Raw genomic sequence first — 24,139 nt, forward strand, 5'->3', positions numbered from 1 at the left:
ACCTACCCTACCTACATATTAATTCTGTGTGTAATCATAGGCTTTAATTTAATTATGCATTATTAATTGTATTCTATTTTATTCGACTGTGTACAGCTGCTTGTGGCAGAAGCTTTGCTTGACAGCTGTGTGGTGCGGTGCGAGGTGTGGCGTGTCCCTTTAAGCGAAAAAACAAACCAAGTCTTTTGAAAGCTTTTAAAACAACAAATAAGAAATTCTCACTATATTTATATATCAATATATGTAACATAAACACAACAAGCAATTGGACAGGAAGCGTTGATGGAAATGCGATCGTTAAGTTTAAAGTGAAGATAAGAATACAAAACAAACAAAAGGGATTTGTTTTATGTGCATAGTGCATTATAACTTTTATATATACATAACTATAGCGATACGAAACTATAGAGAGATACTGATTGAATATTTGAATGAGACAGAAAATGTAATTTAGTTAACTTTAAAGCTATTAATATTAATAATGTATTAATACACAAATTACATTGTAGTTGTCTGAGAAATCGATTATCATGTAAATCAATAAATTATAAACTATATAAATTAAATGACGTTTATTCTATTTAAATAACAAATTGAAATTCCGAACAGGTAGTAAGAAAATTGCTAGTGTGACCAAATCAAATTACAACATTTAGCACTGAACACTGGGAATGCTGTGCAACACTGCATCCGTGAACAGCTGAACAGTAAAGTAAACCCAATCAAAATAAAACAATTATCATTCTTTATCTACGATGGAAGACGCTGAACTAGATGGATCGGAATTGGGCACCAAAGAATATTGGGAATCGAGCTATACACGTGAAATTGGAAACTACAAAAGCCACGGAGACGTGGGTGAGATATGGTTTGACGAGGATTCACAGCAACGTGTTGTGGACTGGCTGCTAAAGCAAGAGCAAATTGACAAGCAAACTGCACGTGTCCTGGACCTGGGTTGCGGCAATGGGATGTTTCTCGTGGCGCTGGCAAATGAAGGTTACGCCCAGCTAACTGGTGTGGACTATTCCCCAAAGGCAATTGAGTTGGCCAAAAGCATTGCCAAGGACCATGATCTAACCATCAGCTATAATGTGGCGGACTTGACTCTACCCCAGACAAACCTGGGCAGCTACAAAGTTGTGCACGATAAGGGCACCTATGATGCCGTCAGCCTCTGTCCCGACAACGCCAAGGAGAAGCGTTCACTATATCTTGCCACGGTGGAGCACTTGCTGCACGACAGCGACAGTCTCTTTATAATTACATCCTGCAATTGGACAGAGGATGAGTTGGTTCAGAGCTTTGCTGACAAATTCATCAAACACCACACTATACCAACACCGACATTCAAATTTGGTGGCAAGGTAGGCAGTGTGGTAACATCTGTGGTGTTTAGGAAGCGCTGAAAGGTTAATACATTTCTCAATAAGATTATCTTACGAACAGTTTTTTTATGCACTTTTGATTAGATTAAGATTAATAGTTTAAATGCTCGTAAATTTTGAGTCATATCTACAGCTGCAAAAGGCGTATTTGTAATATACAACTTTATTCCAGGTCCCAAAGTCACACAAATATAAACCAAATGCATGTTAAAAAATATACAATATAAAAAACGAATTCATAAATTCATTCTGCAATGGCTCGACGACTCTACATGCCATGCCTTATAAAATATTGAATTCCACAGCTGCTAGCTAGCATTTACGTCGTAGGGGTGAGCCAAGTGGAGTGATTTGGCTGAATGGAATGGCTTGCTCCTCCGCAAAGGCCAGGAAATCCATGCCGTAATGTTGGATAAGCGACGTGAGCATGGCTACATCCGCCTCAGCTTGATGTGCATTAGTTGCTGGCTGTTTGAATGTTCTTTCAAACAGTGATCCCAAACTGTACTTGCCCTTGGGTGGAAAACGCTTTCTATCAGCACACTTTAGGCCGCTGAATAGTTTCCGACGAGAGCCCAGTGTTCGCTTAGCTGGTGGCGACGCCTCCAGTTCATCATCCTCGCTCTCTGACATTTGTCTACGCTTTGAAGCAGCTTCTATGGGGGTCAGAATTGGACGTTTTGGAGTGGTTTCATTCAGCAATCGCCAGTCAATTTTCTTTGTGGGCTCAGTTTCCTCCAGTTGGTCACTCACGGACACCACCAGAGGTTCATCAACGTCCTCCCCTTCGATTTTCAGAAAATAATTCAGAGGTTCAGGTTCCTCCACCTTCACGGACAAGCTTTGGGGAATTTTCATAAGTCCTTCTTCACGGGAATGCTTGTCATCGATCTCCAAAAAGGCACGAAGTGAGTCCAGGCAAGTCACAGTAGGTGGGAATTCCTGATTTAGATTAGCAAATGCTTTCCTTACGATAGGAAAATCAAAATGCCAGCCATTGTGAGCCACCAGGCACACCGGAGACGGCAAATGCTTCACAAAGTTAAGGATCATCTGAGCAGAGTTATCGTCTAACTTCGATTCGCGTTCGAGTATGTAGTTGTTTAGCCCTGAAACCGGTGTTAGTGAATCATCATCAAAGGGGAAAGGGAATGCACTTGAGACACAAACCTGTATGTCTTTCTGCATCCGGATGCACCATCTGAGACGCCTGAAATAGCACATTTAGCTTGTGCAACACACGGGGCAGCGGGGGTAAAGACGGTGCCGGAACCTCATTCTCCCCTTGTCCTTCTGTTTCTTCAACATGTTCCTTCAGAAGGGCTGCCTCAAACGCGTAGATGCACAGCTCTGTGATTCCCACCTTGTTGTGGTTATGCGCAGGCAAATTGGTTGTCTCCAAATCCAATACTGCGAATGTCGAAATTTTCGGCTGATCTTCCTGGCCATCGTTTTGCGGCATTGTACAATTTAAAACATTTTCATTTTTTTTCTATTTCAAAACATTTTATGTGTGCGACGTTTACAAACACTGAACATTTATCAGATATAGTGTGGCCATTTGAGCAGTCTAGGATTGAACAACATTCATTAATTATATGTTGTAGCGAAACATTTTCAGTTGCAACAATTTTTTGAAAATGTTCCAAATGTTTGTTTTCTGATTTCATTAAAAATAATAATAGGTATTATTACCCCCCATCCTTGAGGCCGACTCGAACAACATCAAACCGTGCCAGGAGAAGTTATCAAAGCTGAACGCTTAGTTATCTTTCTCGAACGTGATTATTTGAGAGTTTTTCAAAGATACAACAAATTTAATTCTTAAATAAAATCGCAACTCTGCTGACGGTGCTGCAAAATCGGACAAAATCTCCACTTTGCCTGGTCACACTCTGCAGCTTGCAGTTTGCTCGACAAACATTTCAACGAACTTCGTCAGATCCCAGAACTTCTTGGGCGGCAAACGCAACTGTTGTGTGTTCTGTGGAAATGTGTTGCATTGCTCTATTAATTCTGTTGGGGCTATTTGCGCAGATAGCTCTGTCGAAAAGTTTGGTGAGTATTACTGTGTAAAAGCAATATAAGACATGCGAAAATGGCCAATAATCCTAATCACAGATGGAACCAAATAGTGGCTGCACGGACTTCTGCATCAAAACCATAAAATCAGTGTTGGATCAGCAGCTCATGATACAACTGCAGATGAAAAACATTGAAAACAAGTTGAAAACCCAACAGGAATGGGCTGAGACTCAAATGAATCATCAAGATAAACTGGAGACCAAACAAAAACTAGAGGCAGTCGAATCGAGACTAAAAACAGCGGAAGATTCCTCATCGATGCAATTGAGAAGACTGGACAGTGTAGAGCATAAGTTAATTGAACACCAAAAGGCGGATAATTCTGGAGAAAATGGTCTGTTGGAAATGATCGAAAGAGTGAAGCAAAACTTGTCTGATCAGCAGGAAAAAAACGATTCTGACATGGGCAGGCTAAGCGAAGGACTGCGCGGACTAGAGAAACAGATTACTGGGCATCAGGAGAGGGAAAGCTTAGCCACGGAGAGAATTGGAAGATTAGAGGACAAACAGCGACAGCTAGTTTTGGGTGCACAGCAGGTGCTCGAGAGACTGGCACAAATAGAAAAGCAAATCGCAGTCGAACATGCAAAGGGACAGCTCGAAAGAGTGCAGCGAGTGTTGGCACATCAAGGGAAGAGTGGCTCCCATCTAGACAAGTATCGGGAGAGACTCTCCCTGATAGAGCAACAGTTCTCGGGTAAAGAGAATGAAACGCTTGTCACGAAGAGACTCGACAGCTTGGAGAAAATGCAAGGCAATATCACTACAAATATTACTCTATTCGCTGAGAGTCTTAGTGGCATAAAGGCACAATTGTCTGGCCAACAATTAGCCGACAAACGGCAAAAGATAGAGTCGGAGGTGAGCAAGGTAAAAAATCAATTAGCAGACCATCAAACGAAGCTAGAAAATGATGAAAAGAGATTGTTGGACTCACAGAATAGGCTGGCCAAGCTGCAGGATCAATTGACGAATCAACAGAAAAAGGTCACTAACCACGAGGCAGCCATGAAGGAATCAGAGTCCAAAGTAAAGAGAATATTCGCCACGGTACAGAAACATGGCTCTGAGGGAAATAAACTGACAGAGGTGGTGAATGCACTTAAAAATCAGTTGTCAGGGCAACAAACGAAGCTCGAAAATGATGACAGAAGACTGATCGAGCTACAGGAGCAATTAACGAGCCAACAGAATAAGATGTCCACCCATGAGGCAGCCATTAAGGAGTCAGAATCCAGGTTAAGAACACTGTGGCAGAAACGTCTCGTAACATTTCAAAAGCTGGGCTCAAAGTTTTATTACTTTGAGAGAAACGAGAAACTAAACTGGACAGATGCGCGGGATAGATGCCAAGAGCTGGGCAGCCACCTGGCCAGCCTGCAGGACCAGCAGGAGTTTGATTTAGTGACAAAAGATCTATACGACGTCTACTACTACTGGATTGATGTTAATGATATTGAAACAGAAGGCGTTTACATGTCCAGCACCACTGGAAAGCAGGCAAATTTCTTGAAATGGAGACAAATCCCAGACGACTGGAAGGGCAATGAAGATTGCGTTGAGCTGGCCTACGAGAGTAAAGCAAATGCAATGGGAATGAACGATGTACATTGCTCCGAAAAACACATGTACATTTGCGAGAAGTAGTTCGAAGGCTTTGTGCCAAATGTTTTCCCTGAAGTGCGTTGAATTTATCTCAAAAATGTAATCATCCAATTGTGGTTTTTGTCGTTTTATTTGTCACAAGAACAATTGTTAATGAAGTACAGACTCAGCTGTACAAAACAAAGAATTCTGTAGCTGGTTAATACTTGAAGGATTTGAAATGCCTTCTTGTCAAGCAATATTTCTTTGTGGGTTTCATGGCACGCGTATGTCACGAGGGTGCTAATTTTAATGATCGCCCGCAGCCTTTGCTTCCTCTGACTTGGCCTCGCCTGGGGCACGTTTGAATGAGAATTGCATGTAGTCACTGCGCGTGGCTGCCTCGTACTCCTGCACGAGGTTGTCGACTGTCTCACGGGACTCATCCAGCTCGTTGAGATCATCCTTGAAGATATCTTCGCGTCGAAATTGATCGAGAAAAGCGCCACGTTTGCGTAGCTTGTCGTATTGATTGAGAGCACGCTCGAAAAGAGAACAGATGCTGGTGTGGTTGGCCAACATCAGGCCAGAGACTCGATGGTTGCTTTGCACGTAGGGCGAAGAGCGGGACAGGGCCACCTGGATGGAGGTGGGTCCCCAGGGTATAAACTGTGCCATCTTCCGATCACGAATGCGCTGCAGCGACTTGTGCACCTGGCTTGGATCCACCTCGCCCTGTATAATGTTCAGTATGGAAATGTAGCAATGATGATTTGTCTTGTCTGGGCCAGTGGAGACCATCATGTTCTTGGGCTGCAGTAGGCGACGCATTACATCCAATACTGTCGTTTTGCGAATGTTCACCGCTTGCTGATTGTTCACATCCGAGTCAGAGGTCAGTGGCGTGTAGCCCGTCATAAGGAAGTGCAGCTGGGGTGTGGGTATCAGTGGGGCCATCAGCCCAATGAGATTGTTGTTCATATACGAAGGGTAACGCAGAGTGGTTGTGCTCACGCTCATAATGGTGGACACGAGATTGTTGATTTGCGAGAAGCTGGGATTCTGGATGTGCAAACGATCGCAAGCTATGCGATTGAGGGCCGTGTTGTCTAGGACTACGACACTATCCGCAGCACTGGTTAGACGCCTCAGTGTCAGCAATGAGTTGTATGGCTGAACGACAACGTCGCTGATCTCATCCTGATTGGGAAACACACTGAAGGTCTGTATAAGTTTCTTGGGATAGCGATCGGCCAGGCGTTCCATGATAAAGGAACCCATGCCAGAGCCCGTACCACCGGCAATGGAATGACAGAGTATGAATCCCTCAAGGGAATCACTTCCATCCGCTTCTCTGTCGATTATATCAAATATTTCCTCCTGTAGCTTATCGCCCTGACTATAGCCAGATGCCCAATTATTGCCAGCGCCACCACCATGCTTTGATAAGTAAACGTTCTCTGGATTGTACAGCTGCGGGATAAAAATAAACTTATTCAGCTTCCGACTTTTAATTTCCTTTTTGGCTCATTTTACCTTTGCATATGGCGAGCCCATTATTGTATTTATCACCCTGGGCTCCAAGTCAAGCAGCACCGCACGCGGTATGTAGTGATCATCATCAGCCTGGTAGAAGAAAACATCTTTGCGGTCCATCCCATCGGTGGCGAAGTCCTCTAGAACGCCGCTTGGGGAAATGCCATGTTCCAGGCATAAACGTTTCCAAAACTCGAACCCAACTGTGCAGCGAGTTTATTTAGCAATTATTTTACATATTTAATTGTTACTCACTTTGATTGCCGCATTGGCCCAGCTGCAGAGTAATTATTTCGCTTGGCATTTTTAAATGCAAATCGTACAAGTCGCAATCGCAGTTAATTCTTCCCTTTATAAAATGTCCCTACTGTATCCACGTCTCGCCCCAGTTCTATGCACGTATTGCGAATTTGTTGCTCTTTTAAACTACAACATAAAGAAACACACAAGTAAGGACATAAAGACAATTATTTAAACAAATTCGCACAGCCGGGCTAAAGCAAATATTTTTTATTAATTAGTGTTGGGCATCGCTGAAACTAAGCATCTTTAGAAAACCTAAACAAGGTAAGGTGACGAAATTGCGCAGGTTGGTTAATATGAAAAGATATGAAATATTGCCTTTTATGAAAACTAGGCCGCAATTACTCAGTCGAATTGAACTAAGCTTGGTCTGTTAATAAGTTTAATTAACTGTTCACCCTGTTCACAACTGTTTCACCCCTTGTGACGTCACACACAGCACTGCTCATCAAAAATCGCACCACCCTGTTTTACCTCACCTTCGCGACTTGAGTCTTTGAAGTATCTTTCAACACTATTGCCGGCTTCTTGAAGAAATTGTAGCGTCGTTGCCCGCGCAGAGTTGTTTTGTGTTTTGTGTGTCCGCACACAATCAAGATATAAATTTTTCATTTTAAAGCGTGCCAAAATATTACCTATAAAATAAAATACAATGCCCCGCGCCAAGGCCACAAAAAAACAAGTAGAGGAGCCTCTAGCTGTAGCTGCCGCTACGACAAATGGAAGTGCCGAGAATGAAAACGCCGGTAGTAAAGATGCTGATGATGCCAAGGTGCTGACGAAGGGGAAGCCACGCGCTAAAAAAACAACCAAAAAGACAACCGCAGCAGCAAACCCGGAGCCAGACCAAGTGGAAAACTCACAGCCCCCCGCTGCACGTGGCGGCAGGAAGAAGCAGTACAAGGAGGAAGAGGAGAATGTCGAAAAAGTTCCGAAGGCTCCAAAAGGACGTAAGCAGATGGCAAGTACCGAGCCGGATGTAATTGAGGAAGCTGCTCCAAAAGCTAGCAAAGCAGTCAAGTCTCGGGCCAAAAAAGAAAAACAGCCTGAAGAGGAAGTAGAGGAAGAACCAGCTGCAGCACCAGCACCACCCCAGGGACGCGCCAAGAGAGGAAAAGCGACAGCTGTCGTGGAATCGGCTCCAAAGGAAACAAACGCGCGGGGACGCAAGAGGAAAGACCCCTCAGAAGACGCTGATGCAGTGGTGGAAGAAGCAGAACCGACAAAACAAAGAGCGAAAAAAGATCACCCACCCTTGATCGCGCCAGAGCCAGCGCAGAAGGCAAAGGAGGATACAACCGAGACAACAACCAAGCGGGCGCGAGTTAACAAGCGTCTGGCAGATTCGGAAATTGCTGAGGTTCTTGAGGAAGATGATGTGCCTCCAGAGCCACCAAAGGCTACCAATAAGCGTACAAAGAAAGCGGCGAAAGCTGGGGAAAACGGTGTACAAGCTGAGCCTGTGACTCTAGGGGATTCCACGGAGGAAGCTAAAGCCGATTCAGTGCCCACAAAGGCCACCAACAAGCGAACTAAAAAAGTAACAGAACCCGAAGCTGTGCCCACAGTGGCAGCAAAGCCCACTAAGCAGCGAGCCAAAAAGGAAGCCAAGGAGGAACCCGAACCAGCTGCCAGAAAAAAACGGGAGCAGAAGGCCTCCGCCAAAAAGGAGAGCGAGGTGGAGCTGCCAGAGCCGGCTGAAAGCAAGCCGGGTAAGCGTGAACCAAAAATATGCAATTTTGCACAAATTGCTAAACAGATTTAACTTAATTTCAGTTCGCGGTCGGAAAAAAGCCGCCACAAAAACGGAAGAAGCTATTGAAGATGATGCGATTGATGGGTCGAAAAGTATGTTGGTTGAGTCGTCCGGTTGCGGTGGCGGTGCAGTATTGAAAAGCTTGCACAACATGCTTAACTTTTGTTTTCCAGCATCCAAGGAGAAGGCCAAGAAGGCGGAGAAGGCTGTAGAAGCAAAAGTAAATTTGGATAAAGCTGACTTCGCACTGCCAGCTGAAAAGGCATTCAATTTAAAAATCTGCAGCTGGAACGTGGCTGGCCTTAGAGCATGGCTGAAGAAGGACGGTCTGCAGGTTTTGACTCTTGAGGAGCCAGATATATTTTGTCTGCAAGTAAGTCCGCTTCGAACGTCACAACACAACACAGAACATTAGTAACCACTTTTTTTTTGTCGTTTAAGGAAACAAAATGCTCAAACGAGCAACTGCCCGACGAAATGACCAATGTGCCGGGCTATCACCCGTATTGGTTGTGCATGCCAGGCGGCTATGCTGGGGTGGCCATATACAGCAAGATTATGCCCATTAATGTCGAGTACGGCATTGGAAACGAGGAGTTTGATGATGTGGGACGCATGATAACCGCAGAGTATGAGAAGTTCTATTTGATAAATGTTTATGTTCCGAATTCGGGTCGCAAGCTGGTTAACTTGGAGGCCCGCATGCGATGGGAGAAGCTGTTCCAGTCCTATGTGCAGAAGCTTGACGCTTTGAAGGCGGTCGTTATCTGTGGCGATATGAATGTGTCCCATAGCGAAATCGATTTGGAAAACCCGAAGACAAACACCAAAAATGCAGGCTTCACCAAAGAGGAGCGGGATAAGATGACGGAGCTGCTTGGCCTAGGATTCGTGGATACCTTCAGGCATTTGTATCCCGACAAGAAAGGCGCCTACACATTCTGGACCTACATGGCCAACGCACGGGCTCGCAATGTAGGCTGGCGTCTCGACTATTGCATTGTCTCGGAGCGATTTGTTTCGCGTGTAGTGGACCATGTGATGCGAAAGCAACTCCTTGGCAGCGATCATTGCCCAATTACTGTATTCTTTAATATTTAAAGTTCATTCCATCTTCTTTTGTTTTATGTTTTTTAATTTGTATGTTTACGTCTATTTTTCCTTCATATAATTGTACCGCCTGTTGCATTTTGTAACATGCGGCATACACCTACGAATACATTTTGTTGTAGATCGACCAAGCTCGGTATTTAAATATAATTAAACTTAATAAATTCCTCGTACAAAGTGAAAGTGTATTTATTCGAAAGAAGATTTGAAAATAGCGAACATATCGTATCGATAGGCAGCAACAATCGATGAATGGGCGTTTTATTTGTAGCCGGTGATTCTGTTTAAAAAAAGTATGCTGTTATGACCTTTTTAATTTTGTATTAACTTAAATAAATGTTAGTCTTGCCAAAGTTAATAATTGAACTGAATGTTGCATATGCCTAACTTTCCCTCTCTATGTCACACACATTTCATCTTGGTCATGAGCGTATTTTGTATCGGTATTGATGACGTTCAGATATATTTGCAGTGTATGGACGCACCTTGTTGTGCTAATACACCATGTAGAAATGACATATAGCGTACATTTTGGTTTACCCATTTCATGTTTAAACACTTTTTCATAAACAATCCTATAGAAGGGAGAGCCTAATGTTAGTCAATCTTGTGGAAAATTGGTTAATTTATCGGATAAAATTATATATTAAGTGATAAAGGTGCTATCTAGCTAGAAACTTTAAACCGAATATCAAAACCAAGAAATGTAATTTTCTTTGGCGGGAAAGAAGCGCTGAAGTCATCTGTAGAGTGCATCCCTTGACGTTTTTCCCGCCTAAAATAAAAATTGCACAAGATATTTGTTAAATATTTGAAGTTAATGTAATGATGGATACAGCTGTAAAACCCAACTTGTCCTCGGACAATGCCGGTCCAGTCAATGGCAATATTGGAGTGGAAAAGGAGAACTTGCATGTCAATGGGCAGCTGGCGGAATTAGAGAAGAGCAACGATCGAGCGGACACCAATCAAGATGAGCAGAATTATTTGGAATTGATTTGGCATATCATAAAGGTTGGTGAGCGCCGTATGGATCGCACCCAGGTAGGCACACTGTCAGTATTCGGCAGTCAGTTGCGGTTTGACATGCGGAAGTCGTTTCCCCTGCTGACCACCAAGCGGGTGTTCTTTCGGGCGGTCGTGGAGGAGCTGCTTTGGTTTGTTGCCGGAAAGACAGATGCGAAGCTCTTGCAGTCGAAGAATGTGCACATTTGGGATGGCAACAGCACCAGAGAGTTCCTAGACAAACTCGGCCACACGGACCGCGCCGTGGGAGATCTGGGTCCTGTCTATGGCTTTCAGTGGCGTCACTTTGGTGCCGAGTATGGCACCTGCGACGATGATTACAGTGGCAAGGGCATCGATCAATTGCAACAAGTAATTAACACCATCAGGGACAATCCATCCGATCGTCGCATCATCATGTCCGCCTGGAATCCCCTGGACATACCCAAAATGGCACTGCCGCCCTGCCACTGCCTGGCACAGTTCTACGTCTCGCAAACTCGCGGCGAACTCTCCTGTCAGCTGTATCAGCGCAGCGCCGACATGGGCCTAGGCGTGCCCTTCAACATCGCCTCCTATGCCCTGCTTACCTACATGATAGCCCATGTAACGGGCTTAAAGACGGGCGATTTTGTCCACACCATGGGCGACGCTCATGTCTACCTTAACCATGTTGAGCCACTAAAGGAGCAGCTGGAACGCAAGCCGCGACCATTTCCAAAGCTGCACATCAAGCGAAAGGTGGGCAACATTGAAGATTTTCGCTACGAAGACTTTGAGGTCATTGGCTACGATCCATACCCTAAGATAAAAATGGACATGGCAGTCTAAAAGTGCTCCTTACTGTATTATTACCTGAAATATGAACCTATTTCCTTAAATCTTTTAATCTCAGTTTAATCAATAAATAAATTACGAAATAAACTTCAGTATCAGTGAATTGGTATTGCCTGCAACATTGATTTTTTAGTCCACATCTGTGCGTTGCATTCTGGATTGACGTGCGGACTATAAAGTAAGTGAGAAGTGCTGGAAATAATTGGGCATAGGGCATTCGCATACCATACATACATAGTCTTTAAACACATCTTTCATAGCTTTATTGGAATAAATTGTTGGTTTTCATTCATCGTGTGTGTGTCGCGTGTGTGTTTGGTTTGTGTGTTTGTAAATTCTCAGAGTAATCCATAATGAAGTTAATTGATTCTTAATAAATCTTGCACAGAGTATACCATAAATATGCTATATAAATTTTTGCTTGACTTTATCGCACACAATATTGTGATTGTTTTTTTTTGGTTTCTTGGTTTTGGTTTCTTGGTTTCGTCTTTAAGTTTAATTAATAATGAAAATTCGAAGAAAATCGCTTAAGGTCTTGTGTCCATATGAGAGAACTCGACTCGACTTGACAATAATTCAATATATAATTTATGCACGTTAATTAAATTGGAATAATTCGTTTTGCTTTCGTTTTCGTTTCGTTTTCGGTTTTTGTCTGTGATGATTAAAGATAAATACATATTTGCTACTACAATACGATACGGTCCACCAATATTTTGACTATATTTATAACGACGAGAAAGAAACTTGCATAGTTTTTCATAAATACATATATGGTAATACATATGTGGCATAATACATATACATATACACATAATATATATTGTATAAGCTAACCCATAGACAAATATAAATTAGATGGAATTATTATAATCTCTTATGTGAAATTCAATATGTTATTTAAACTTATGTTTTGAGCTTGAAAGAGCGAATGCCACTAAGGTTCTGAGTTGAGTTTAGATTTTTCCATATATTCCATACAACATCTTTCTCTTGCGTTTTCCGTTTTTTTGGCTAATGTGATTTCTCTTCGTCTTCGTCTTCGTCATCGTCTTCCTGCAGCTTAGTGCCGCTTAATGCTTTGCCCTTTGCCTTGCCTTCAACTTGCGTTTAACAATAGTGCTTAAAATTAGTACCTTTGACTAAGTTCTTTTCGACTAAGATTTGGTTTTTAATTAATTTATAATATACCTTTAGATTTATTTTTTGTATTTCTTTAACATTTAAACATATAGAGAGAGCTTTTTCCCACCTTTACCTTTACCAATCGCATCCATAAAATGGTTTGGTTTGCTTCATGTGTGTGTGTGTGTGTGTGTGTGTTTGTTTTTTATCTAATCTGTTTGATAGTTGGATCTTGAGGGAGCAGAAACCAAGATTTGATCTGGACTTATGAGTGAATCCTGAAGCAACAGAAGAAATTACACAAAAACGAAAAACCAAAAAAAAATTAATTGAATAATATTTCAGCAGGATGCTTCCACTACAAGTTATGTTGCTTTTCCAATCGAATTCTAACCACAGTCTTATAAATTTATCTAGCAACCTTCCTTTCCATGCAACAGTTCGTGTAGGGATCGATCCTGGAAAGGATTAGAGAGGGGCGAATTATTGTAGCTAATTGCTATCGATATTTAGCACATTTCTCGAATAGATCTGTAATATTTGGGTGTGGCTTTTTGCTATTCAACATTTATTTAAGTGAGATTACAACAGTAGAGAAAAGAGTATGTGTGTGTGTGTAAGTATGTGAGAGGAACAGACATTTAAAGAGAGATAGAGAGAGCGCTGCAGGCATTCCGTTACCGCTCCAACTAGCGGCAGCCCGAAGCCTGCAGGCATTTGCACAACCTTATTGGCTCCAAAACGCGAATGTGCCTCTAGAAACGACAAAACAGATCAATCAATCAATCAATCATGCATTATCTTTACATACTCGTACATCTTTGGTTTTTGTTTTTGCTTTTGTTTTCGTTTGGTTTGGTTTTGGTGTAAAAGTATAAAAGTGTACCATTTATAAGCCTTTCTCACTTTGTTTGTTAGTTAAAATTTGTGGTAACTTTTCGTTTGTTTTTTGCTTTTTTGGTTTTCGATTTCGTTCTCTTTGGTGAGACTCTTCTCTGCTCTTCTCGTTCTTCGTTTCTCAAGATATGCGCTTTGTTTTCTATTTATTCTTCTTTAAATGTTAACATTATTGCGTTTTCATGTAAAAATTATAAATTTGCTCGTTCCATTTGTGGTTTTTGTATTTGGGTTTGGTTTTTTTGTTGTTTTTTTTTTTTTAGTATTTTCTCGATTCCTTAGTCTTTTTCTGCATTTAGTTAAACGTTCTGTTATCAGTGATCCTCAACGGACTTTGTTCTTTACGTATGTTTCCTCATGACGTTGCTCCATATCCATTTATCCTCCGATTTGCTTTGTTTTGTATATTATTGTGCGGTGTTTTTGTTCGTTACCATACCCATTAAGTATATAATATGTATATATAATATAATATATTGTATATATAGTACTCATGTATATATTTAAATTTTTAAAATACTTTCTTGGTTTTGTTTCGGGCTTCCACCTGCTCTACTTCTTACGTCCGTCCTCCATCTTCGGCTTACTATAAAACATTTCCTCTTAAAAAATGTATATAATCGATTGCTTTTGTTGTTGTTCGGGGTTTTTTCTTTTACAATACTTTTATATCTTAATTGCATTACGCACACAGAGATCTCCTGTTACACAGATCCGGCGTGCGGCGCATGGAATCCCATACAAAATGCACAAAAAACGGTGCCTCGATTTCTACATTTTGTATAAAAACTTTTCATTTGGTGTTTTTCTCTTGTAGTGTTTTCATTTCTTGGGCTCGCCTAGAAATTGTTTGCTGGAAGGTATTCATTCTTTCTTTCTTATTACCGCTTAAAAGCAAGAATTCTATTTTATTTTTTTACTTTTGTCAGTCAAGCATTTTGCGCATGAGTATGAGTGTCTGTTTGTTTGCGTGTGTGTATATGGGTGTGTATCTGTGTGTGTCTAGGAGAATATTCTTATAGTTTAGTTGTTAATTGGTTTTGTCGATGTGGGAAGAGGAGAGTAAAGTGAAGGAGTAGTGGATACTATAGCCGTTGAGAGCTCTACAAATCTGGAGGCTTGGCATTTTGCTGCTTTGCTTTGCTGCTACGCACTACACACGCACATACCTACATAATATATTCATAACCGTAATCGTAACTATGTATGTATGCATATATATATATTCTATATATATAATTTCTGGTAATAAGTTTAAATAGTACGCAATTAATTTACTGACGTATACATGAAAATCGCTTCTCTCCTCTTTGCCTTGCTTTGCTTTTGCCTCTATGCATGCCATGACTTAGTAATTCGTAATAATTTCCTTGGTATGTATGTAGATGTATAAACATTTAAAATTTGCAATACACAACATCAATATATTGTTAATCATACATATATAATAATTGTTTCATAAATAGTTATAGATTTTTGTTCATGTAGTGCCATAGCATAGTTTTTATGTCTCTTAACATTGCAAATTTTACGTTTTACAGGCAAGGGATTCGAGGGATATAAATTATATTCAATGGAAAATATAAATACCAATAAATAGTAAATGATCTCCTACCTTTCCCAAGCCATTTAGTTATTTTCTACAACTAAATTCAAATTTTGTTTATCGGTTTTCGGTATTCTAATTCTTTAGGGACACAATTTGTATTTGCATTTGCAGTTTGCAAGGAAATCTGTCAAGCACCATGATTTCATTTCATCGATACACTTTCCCATATCTCTATCTCCTCGACTCTCGGAAGCATCCCAGCTATCCTTTCCCATCTCTCTGTTAATGCCAGTTTTCCCCAGTCTCGTATTTAAAAATGTATTATACTTAGTTTGGCAATTTGTTCAACTTGTTCAATTAATTTCTTTCATGTTTACTTTCTTTTTTCATTGTCTGTTTTGTATTCGCTTGCTTCGATATTGCTGTTGAGTTGGGTAAAAACAAATTCGTTATGCTGAAACGCGTTTTTTGTCAATCTACATAAGTTACGTTGCTCTCGCTCTGGCTTTCCATTTCCATTTTATTTTCTTCTATGCTTGTTTTGTCTAGGGAGGGACTGTTCTGATCTTTTTTCTAAAGTTACATTTTTAGCTTTTAGTTTTTTGGAATGGCGTGCTTAGATTTTGTAGCTGGATTTGTTGTAGCTTCACAATCGTTGATTAGTTTATAACTATTATGGTCTCACTTTGCTTGTATTATTTATTTATGATTTTTATCCTTTATCCGTTTGCCAGTTTGCTGTTTTCGATTTTTCTTAAACATTTATTCGTTGTATTCGAAAAATTCTCAATTAGCACTTGCTGCCATTTTATGTGTGTTCAGATGTGTTTCTGTGCTGACTGACACCAGAGATTCAGGGGCAGGGATGGGGCAGTATGACTTTATGACGAGTAGGAGATTAGTTTGGTAGGCTCGAACAAATTGAACATTATGTGTTGTTATGGGTTGGGGGTATAGAATAAAGGGCTGATCTATATATACGTATATTATGCATACATCGTTTATTTTAGAAAAAGTTATACATTTAATATAAAACATAAACATATGCATGTCTTGTTTGGTTGCTTCATCTTGCATCTTTTATCTAGCTTTCCCTTCGCATTTCTCTGCATTGTCTATTAGCAAAAACGGTCTGGTCTGGTCTGGTCTGACTATATGCCAAACCAAACGCCCGCCTCTACGTGTATCTGTTTACGCATTCAGTTCTGTTTTTTCGTATCTCGTTTATACATTTATTTATAGCTTAAATATTTGTCATGTTTGTTTCTCATTCTTTGGTGGATTGTGGGCCTCATTGCCATCGAAAATGTTCCTCCTCTTATTATACTCTGCTCTCGTTTAAAAATATGTCTAGAGTAGAGTAGAGTAGAGTGGAGTACACATCCCAAACAAAAACTTAACTAGAGCTTTACTTCTCTCCGTTTCTCTCAGTTTATACCCAGTTCTGGAAGCCATTCTGTAAGATGTTTTTCTTTAAAAGTGCATTAACAAATCAAATATAATGGTAAAGTTGTACTTATTTTGCTAGTACTATTTAAGCACGGGCCCGATTGATCTGCTGCCCCCCGATTAGAGTCAAACAATTAATGTGTGAAGAATAAGATACAAAACGAAAGGCGAATTCATAATTCATCGAAAAGAAGTAATCAACTTAAACTAGGATTTGTTTTAGGTAATGCTTTGGTTCAAGCTATCAAATGGGTAAAAAATAATCGCTTTGGCTTGAGCGAAGGAGTTGGCCCATGTGTTTGCCAGCTCTTAGCCAGCTTACAAATTAATTTGAAGTAAATCGAAGGTAATCAATTAATGAGGTGTGACTTGAGTAACTAAAGGATAACATAATATAACAAAGTTTCTTTAAAAGAACCAATTCGACCAGGAGGGCATATTCTTGTTGCCAGAACCAGCACCCGATGACGATCCATTGGCTGCCATTCCCAGTCCCATGCCCATGCCCATGCCCATGCCCAGGCCCAGTGCTCCTCCTCCTCCGCCTCCTCCGTTCCTCCGGCTTTCACCCAGGGAGCCGGCAGCTCCTGCTGATGTGCTGGCTCCACTGCTGGATCCGGATCCTACTGCACTGCTGGCCACGTTGGTCAGAAACTGAGCGAACTCCTGCTGCAGCTGCAGCTGTTGCTGCAGCAACTCAAATTGATTTTGTGGCTTGTTGTAAATGAATTTCGTGGATGTTTTCAATATGTTGCTCGACGACGAAGCCGATGAGGAAGAGGCGGCAGCGCCATTGTTTGCACTGGCTCCAGCATCGCCATTGGAGGACACTGCGTGACTGTGGCTGCTGTTGCTGCTGCTGCTGTTGCTGGTACTATTGTTTGTTGCTGTGGCTGCAGCTGCTGTTGCTGCTGCGACTGCTGCAGTGTTGTTTCCTGATGATCTCTTAGGTGGCGGCATTGATTGTTGCTTGTTGCTTTGAGTCGTTGATTGGAGCCTCTGCTGCTGTGGCTGCTGCAGCTGCTTGCTCGTGTTGCTGCTGCTACTGTTGTGTGTGTTGTGCTGTCTGTTGCTGCTAGTAACGCTAGTAACGTTGTTGTGATTAGCATATTTGCCATGTGGATGGTTCGAATTGCTGATGCCACTACTGATGTTGTTCTGATTGTTCTGACGATGGTTGTGGAGCACCAGACCATTGGCCGCCAAGGCCGCCGCCGCCGCATTGGCATTGACAACAGCAGCCAACTTGGATAGTAATTACGTTTGCTTGTTCTTGTTGGTCTTGAAGCTGACCTGGAGCACCCGGTTGCCCAGCGTGTAGCCATTGAGCGACTGTATGGCCAGCACCGCCTCCTCGTAGTTGGTCATCGTCACAAACCCAAAGCCCTTGCACTTGTTGCTCTGCAGATCGCGAATCACCTGGGGGGTATAACAATCAGTTGATGCAAAACCACAAAATTGGTTTGTCCCGCGCCTCACCTTGACCGACTGCACAGCACCGAAGGGTCCAAACAGCTGCCACAGCACATTCTCCTCGGTCTCTGGTGCCAGATTGTAGACGAAAATGCACCACCCAGAGCTGGCAATGGTGTTGCCCTGAATCATTCCATTGGTGATCAGATCGCTGGTCAGCGGCGAGTATCGAGAGATAACCGAGCTGCAGAAGAGTTGCAAACAAATGGGAGACATTCTAGATGCTGCACATAGTTCGTCTTATTATCTAGTATATCTAGGTAAAGGCATGCAAATAATTCTTATTTTCTAACAACCACAGCTGCTCCCCCTCGCTATCTCTCTCAATCCTGACCTGTAACGGCCCGCGTTGGGATGTATAGCAGCGGCTGCTGCTGCCGCTGCAGCTCCCGCAGCGGCATTCGCCGGGAATGCCCGACCGCCTCTTGTGTTCTGTGGCGCTATGTACGCGGCCAGTGGCTGCATGCTGTTCTTGTTACTGCTGGGATTGTTGGCAAACTTGACGGTTATCGGTTCGGTGGAGTTCTTGGGTGTGGTGCCGTTCAGCTCCTTGATGGCTCGATCAGCCTCAAAGCGCTGATCGAAGCGAATAAAGCCAACGCCCTTGGAGAGACCTGCAAAATGATCCAGAATGGTTAGTAGTCAGTAGAGATACAGTAAAGGCAGAGGCAAAGTTACAGTTTTACAAGCAAAAGCAAGCGGCGATGGATTTGTCATGCATTTAACGAAGGATGAACTGAGAGAGTTGAAAACAATGCAACTGATAGATGAATCTATTGTAACATGTTGCGTAAAATGCATAAATGATTATAAATATTATTGGATTTTTGTATTCTTAATATGCGATTGGATGAACAGCATGGAAATAAAAGGGAAAATGATGAAATCAAAATGATTAAAAGAAAAAACATACCCGGCGCATGTTCATCTTATTTGGTTCGATTATTACATGTAAAAAAATATAATTGTACACAAAAATTTGCATTAATTAATAAGTATCAATATATCAATAATAAAGAAAACACAAGGCAGGGGTTTATAATTCGATTTTTGTGGAGAGAGCGCCAGCCAGATTCGAAATCAAATTGTGTGCGCGCTATGGGCTAGAAGGCTACAAATGAATCGAAGAATAGTATAAAGAACGAGTATATATATGTAGATATGTTGTATATAGAAATATTTAAATATACTGGATACTGGGACATGCTTTAAGTGATCAAGGAGAATATTCCTCTAAGATCTAAGATCTGAGTTGTGGGTTCTTCGTCTGATATTCCTTTCGAATTAAATATTTAACTTCTCCTCTCACTCTCACTCTTTCTCTGGATATTTAGGCCTCCTCCAGGACTCACCGGTGATGTTATCACAAAGTATGCGCGAAGTGATGATCTTGCCGTATGGACTGAACAATGATTCGAGGTCCGACTGTGTCATATTCTTTGGAAGACCCGATACATAGAGATTCGCGCCCTTGATGCTCTCCGAGCTGGGCCGTGCAATGGATACCTTGATGGTTTTGTTCTGCAGCCGCAGACCGTTCAGTGCGTTGATTGCCTTTTCGGCATCCTCCTGCTTGACGTAGTTCACAAAGCCATAGCCCAGGCTTTGGCCTAAAACGGGAAAAGAACAAAAAGGGATTAGTCGATGAATAAACTTTGATTGTGTCTATCGATCTCACCTGTCACCTTGTCGCGTATCAATTTGCAGCTCTCCACCTCGCCGAAGCTAACGAACAGCGAACGTATCTCATCCTGCGACATTGTCTGTGGCAAGTAATTAACAATCAGATTAGTTTTTGGATCTGGTTCGTTGTTGTTGTTATTATTATTGTTGTTGTTGTTGTTGTTTGCAGTGGTGTTGTTGTTGTTTTTATTATTATTCGCTGTTGAATTGTTGGCATTGGATGCCTGGCCAGTGGCATTCGATCCAGTTGTCGCCGATCCTGAACCCGAACCAGAACCGGCAGCTGCTGGCGACGTTGAGGCAGTTCCACCGTTTGTCTGTGCCTGGCTATTGGTCGTCACATTTCCCGTAGATCCTGTAGATCCGCCGCCTGCGCCACCGCCTGCTCCTGTGGTGGCGGTGGTGGTGCTGCTGCTGCTGCTGGCAGTGTTGGCAGCTCCCCCAGTTGGTGGCTGCTGTTGGGGCTGCTGTTGCACGGCTGTCTGACCCTCGACCATAATGTGGCTGCTGCTGCTGAAAGAACGATTCCCAATTAGCAAACAAATTTCATCAATTATGCATTTTATCGTATTATGAACTTTACTGATTTCTCTTTTCGGTAAAACTTGATCAAGAGACAGAAGTGGAGTGAGGCTGGAGAGTTTACACAGTTGATATTGAGATAATACTGCAGGGGGATCTGCAAGGGAACGCAACAATAAATTAGCAACAGTTTTCGTTATGGCAACCATAATACTCGTATCTTTTAACACTCACCCTATCCTGAGGCGCACGCGGATTGAATCAACCGAAGTGGAACACAAAAGTCTTTCTGTCTATGGACTGATCTCGGGCGTATTCTATAGCCTAGTTAGGAGCGCGTATACCCCGTATAGGCGTATGGGTACGTATGGGTTGCTTGTGTGCCCGAAAGTTTACTGAAAACCCAAACAAAGTTGCAATAAAAATCAATTATTTTAATTCAATTTAAATGAAATGCGGGCTGGTCCCACTCTCCCCACTTTGCCTGTGGAAATACGCGAATGGTGAACCTTTTTTGTTTTGTTTGATGAAGCCGTAGAAATTGCCGAGACGAGAGCTCTATGTTGCTGTGGCTGGCACACATTTGCTGGTTGACTGCATGACCCAACGGGAGGTGGGGGCGGATACGGCAAGATCCGCCGGTAGGAATGATGGAAAAATCGATGCAATTAAAATGGGACTAGAAAATGTCGCGACTATCGATTTGTGGCTAATGTCCACCTGTTTTACACCTAGTCCTGATAATCTTTTCTTTTTTGTTGGAAATGGAAGGGAAGAAATATTTTAGGGGACATGAAAGGGTCTTCCGAGAGACCTCTTCATGTAATGTTTTTAACACTTTTCCACAACTAAAACACAAATATTGTTCATTCTCCAGCTACGACGACAACGCATGCGCCTCACTCTGCCTCTGTCACTCGCTCTCTCTCTCTCTATTCACGGACCGCTCTAAGAGATCTCTTCAGTTTTCATAAAGAGAGGTGGGGTGCTGTTTTCTTTTCGTTGAAAGACATTGAAATACACAATAAATAAACAAATAAATACATTCAATATGGGAAATGGTGCTTTACTTTTGAATATATATGTACTTATTTACATACGTTGTACGTAAAAAATGTTATCCGAATTGTCGGATTGATGGCTGATGTGTTATCTCTTCTATCCATTCTCTTATAGTAGATTGGAAAAATATCAAAATAGTATTTTTAGCAAATGCTCAAATTGGCCTTTATGACGATTGCGGCCGGCAATAAATATATTTCTGTGCACTCTCCGTGTGTACTTTCCATTATAAGTGAAAAAAGTACGGAAATTTGTATTATACGAATGAAAAAACAATTTATAACATAAAAATAAATATTCAGTTGGGCCATACATCATATTCTATGAGGTGAAGAAAGCATATCCCATCTATTATAATATAAACTTCACTTTTGTGTGCTCTTTTAATTCTGCAATTCAAAATCTGATCATTCAAGACTTTCTTTGAGTTTTTCGGGGGTAAATTGTGATTCAATCTGAATCACACACAGTTTGATTCATTTGATTGTAAATCATTTTTAAGATTGATGACTGCCTGCATTCGTACGTTTTAGATAGCACCAAAGTCATATTGCGCTGGCAGTTTTGTTGCATTTGCCAGCGTAAATCGTGCGAGAAACTAGTATTTTAAAAATAAACAAACAAGTTCTGGGATGTACGAAATAGGAGAGCAGATCCCAGCTACTTATGCTGTGCTGCGTAGCCGGCACAAATTATAATTGTATTTTCGAAAATAATTTGAAAGCAACAAAAGCATCGCAGCTGATGTGATGACGTCGAATATGCTGCTGCTGCTCGACGCATATTTGAGGTTAAGTGCTAGCAGAGTTGTCCTCTCAATCCCCTGGCTGAAGGAAACACTGTTGCATTGAAATAATTTTCCGAATTACTTATATAAATTCTCGAGTGATGCCCCACTGACACAGGCACTGGCTTTGTTACCTTTTCTTCCTGTTGGATGTTGAATGTTGGACGGATCTGATCTCAGATCGTGGAAAACTTGTTGCTGGTTCGCACGATTTCGATTTCAGTGCGATTACGAAACAATTTTCTGGTGGGATGGATGTTTGCTTTTACGAGTATGTATATTTATTTTAATAATAACCGAGACACAAACCGAACCGAAGCGAAACCGAATTGAAAGAAAGCAAAACCATAACAAAGCGACAACCGAAAGTAAGGAGAAGATTTTTAGTTAGTTAGAGGGATTATTATTATATTGTTAAAATTTAATTTGTTGCCGTGGCTGTTGGAATAAGGAGAAACCGAACTAAACAGAACAGAACCGAACCGAAACGTGCAACTAATTCGTAATAACAATAATAGCAATAATAATAATAATAAGGAAATAAAATCGAACGGAAAGTAGAAAAGAACGCGTTCCTGCAACTCAACAGAACAGAAATAAATGATTTGGCGAGAGGCGTGGAAAGTATTTTTATGCCCCCGAGAACGGAACGGGAGAGCGACGAGAGAGTAAGAGAGAGAGAGAAAGACTATTGACTGTTGTGCAGTTGGCCAACTTGTCGAATGTTTGCTCTTTGTCGACGCAAGGGAAGAGAAATCCATTTGGAATGGATCACCCACCTATGTATGTATATGTGTACATACAAATACATACATTTGAGTGCGTATGTATCTATTTACATATGATTGTATATTAGAGGCTGCGGAGAAAGGTAATTTATAATTGGATTCACCATAATTACTTGAAATTCCTTAATGGTAACCCATTTGATATGACCATTCGAAATCAAATAAGAATTCTTAGCACTAAACAGCTGAAAATATTTGCAGTTGGTGTTCAAATCTGGGGTAACAAAACAGTTGCTTCTTTATTACATATTGACTTAAGCACAAATTGGCTGTCTTCCGGAAAATTAAACATCCATTCGATACTGAAGAGCTATATTTCCAATATAAAACATACATATGTATGTATGTTTATAATAATGTTCTTGATTTAATGGCTTTTAAATTCACTGTTAGAAAACTGACTGCAATTTATAAATGAAATACCTGCTCGTAATGGCAAAAATGTGTAAAATCTATCATATAATAATATTGCATATTATCAGTGCTTTTATCATATGAAGTTTGTACCGTCCATCCAACAACTGTCTTCTAGCCACTTTTCCATATAAAAACACGCCCACGCATAATGGAACACAAACCAATAATTTTCTTGAAAAAATTGCTAAAAATTCCTGCAGTCTAATTAATGGATTCACGGCCGGGTTAGAGCCGTACCTGGATGCGGAACTAAAGAGAATTGCATACATATTGTATTTACATACATATGTAAATATGTTTGCATGCATTTGCCAGCCAGGGAAAAAGGGCCATTAAAAATGCAAGAACAAAACAAAAAAGTGACACACCTTGCCAAATCCTCAGTTTAGATAGGAAGAGAGAAACAGTGAGAGAGAGCGAGACAGAGGGAGCGGAAGGACTAGTAAAGTAGAAGAACGTCCAAAGCTGAATAGTGGAGGCCGCTTCGCATTTGGGTGCGGCAAAAATAAACAGGAGAGAGAGCAAAAACGAAAAAACTGCAGCAGAAGCGCAGGCAGCGCAGTCAGCTGTCAGCTGAGCGCGCCACAAGATATGCAAGTCCCAAGCGGTAGGGAGAGCCTGCACCAGAGAGTGCGAGAGCAGGAACACACAAGCTCAGAGAGCAAGCTTAGCTGCAAGCTGACGTTGACTTTGACGCTAACGTCAGCGCCAACACAGGGGTGTGCTGGTGTAACAGTTACCGAATCAGGCTGCCAAAACCCGGGGCTCTGTGCATCCTGT

The 24,139-nt window shown here is 41.5% G+C and overlaps 7 protein-coding genes across 8 annotated transcripts; 4 read left to right on the forward strand and 3 right to left on the reverse strand.

The window, feature by feature from the left end:
• Window positions 1-705: 705 nt before the first annotated feature.
• On the forward strand, window positions 706-1,572 carry LOC117584588 (EEF1A lysine methyltransferase 2). Its single transcript, XM_034273565.1, has one exon. The coding sequence runs from the start codon at window positions 756-758 to the stop codon at window positions 1,407-1,409; it is 654 nt and encodes a 217-aa protein (XP_034129456.1). The 5' UTR covers window positions 706-755; the 3' UTR covers window positions 1,410-1,572.
• On the reverse strand, window positions 1,536-2,902 carry LOC117584580 (three-prime repair exonuclease 1). The gene is made up of 2 exons (XM_034273556.1): window positions 2,559-2,902; window positions 1,536-2,497 (listed from the first exon to the last, which is right to left on the reverse strand). The coding sequence occupies exons 1-2, from the start codon at window positions 2,848-2,850 to the stop codon at window positions 1,701-1,703; spliced, it is 1,089 nt and encodes a 362-aa protein (XP_034129447.1). The 5' UTR covers window positions 2,851-2,902; the 3' UTR covers window positions 1,536-1,700.
• A 420-nt stretch (window positions 2,903-3,322) lies between these two features.
• LOC117584576 (C-type lectin domain family 4 member M-like) lies at window positions 3,323-5,194 on the forward strand. Its single transcript, XM_034273549.1, has 2 exons — window positions 3,323-3,446; window positions 3,510-5,194. Exons 1-2 carry the CDS (start codon window positions 3,381-3,383, stop codon window positions 5,118-5,120), a joined length of 1,677 nt encoding a protein of 558 aa, XP_034129440.1. The 5' UTR covers window positions 3,323-3,380; the 3' UTR covers window positions 5,121-5,194.
• On the reverse strand, window positions 5,190-7,101 carry LOC117584578 (tubulin gamma-1 chain). The gene is made up of 3 exons (XM_034273554.1): window positions 6,849-7,101; window positions 6,594-6,796; window positions 5,190-6,530 (listed from the first exon to the last, which is right to left on the reverse strand). The coding sequence occupies exons 1-3, from the start codon at window positions 6,895-6,897 to the stop codon at window positions 5,367-5,369; spliced, it is 1,416 nt and encodes a 471-aa protein (XP_034129445.1). The 5' UTR covers window positions 6,898-7,101; the 3' UTR covers window positions 5,190-5,366.
• Window positions 7,102-7,435: 334 nt separating this feature from the next.
• Window positions 7,436-9,911, forward strand: LOC117584574 (recombination repair protein 1). 2 transcript variants are annotated; one of them, XM_034273545.1, is made up of 4 exons: window positions 7,440-8,608; window positions 8,673-8,744; window positions 8,826-9,025; window positions 9,094-9,910. In XM_034273545.1, exons 1-4 carry the CDS (start codon window positions 7,549-7,551, stop codon window positions 9,751-9,753), a joined length of 1,992 nt encoding a protein of 663 aa, XP_034129436.1. In that variant the 5' UTR covers window positions 7,440-7,548; the 3' UTR covers window positions 9,754-9,910. The 2 variants fall into 2 exon arrangements, with proteins under 2 accessions (XP_034129435.1, XP_034129436.1); XM_034273544.1 differs by having other exon boundaries at window positions 7,436-8,608; window positions 8,673-9,025; window positions 9,094-9,911.
• A 614-nt stretch (window positions 9,912-10,525) lies between these two features.
• On the forward strand, window positions 10,526-11,687 carry LOC117584582 (thymidylate synthase). Its single transcript, XM_034273558.1, has one exon. It carries the CDS (start codon window positions 10,588-10,590, stop codon window positions 11,596-11,598), a length of 1,011 nt encoding a protein of 336 aa, XP_034129449.1. The 5' UTR covers window positions 10,526-10,587; the 3' UTR covers window positions 11,599-11,687.
• A 5,319-nt stretch (window positions 11,688-17,006) lies between these two features.
• LOC117584573 (ELAV-like protein 4) lies at window positions 17,007-22,740 on the reverse strand. Its single transcript, XM_034273543.1, is given in 8 exon segments — window positions 17,007-18,046; window positions 18,107-18,284; window positions 18,435-18,714; window positions 19,453-19,710; window positions 19,779-20,296; window positions 20,432-20,462; window positions 20,540-20,700; window positions 22,289-22,740. Coding segments are annotated over 5 exon segments (2,229 nt in total). The 5' UTR covers window positions 20,281-20,296; window positions 20,432-20,462; window positions 20,540-20,700; window positions 22,289-22,740; the 3' UTR covers window positions 17,007-17,035.
• Between the last annotated feature and the right edge of the window lie 1,399 nt (window positions 22,741-24,139).

The sequence above is a fragment of the Drosophila guanche genome, unplaced genomic scaffold, assembly GCF_900245975.1.
Source record: "Drosophila guanche unplaced genomic scaffold, DGUA_6, whole genome shotgun sequence".
Classification (NCBI taxonomy): domain Eukaryota; kingdom Metazoa; phylum Arthropoda; class Insecta; order Diptera; family Drosophilidae; genus Drosophila; species Drosophila guanche.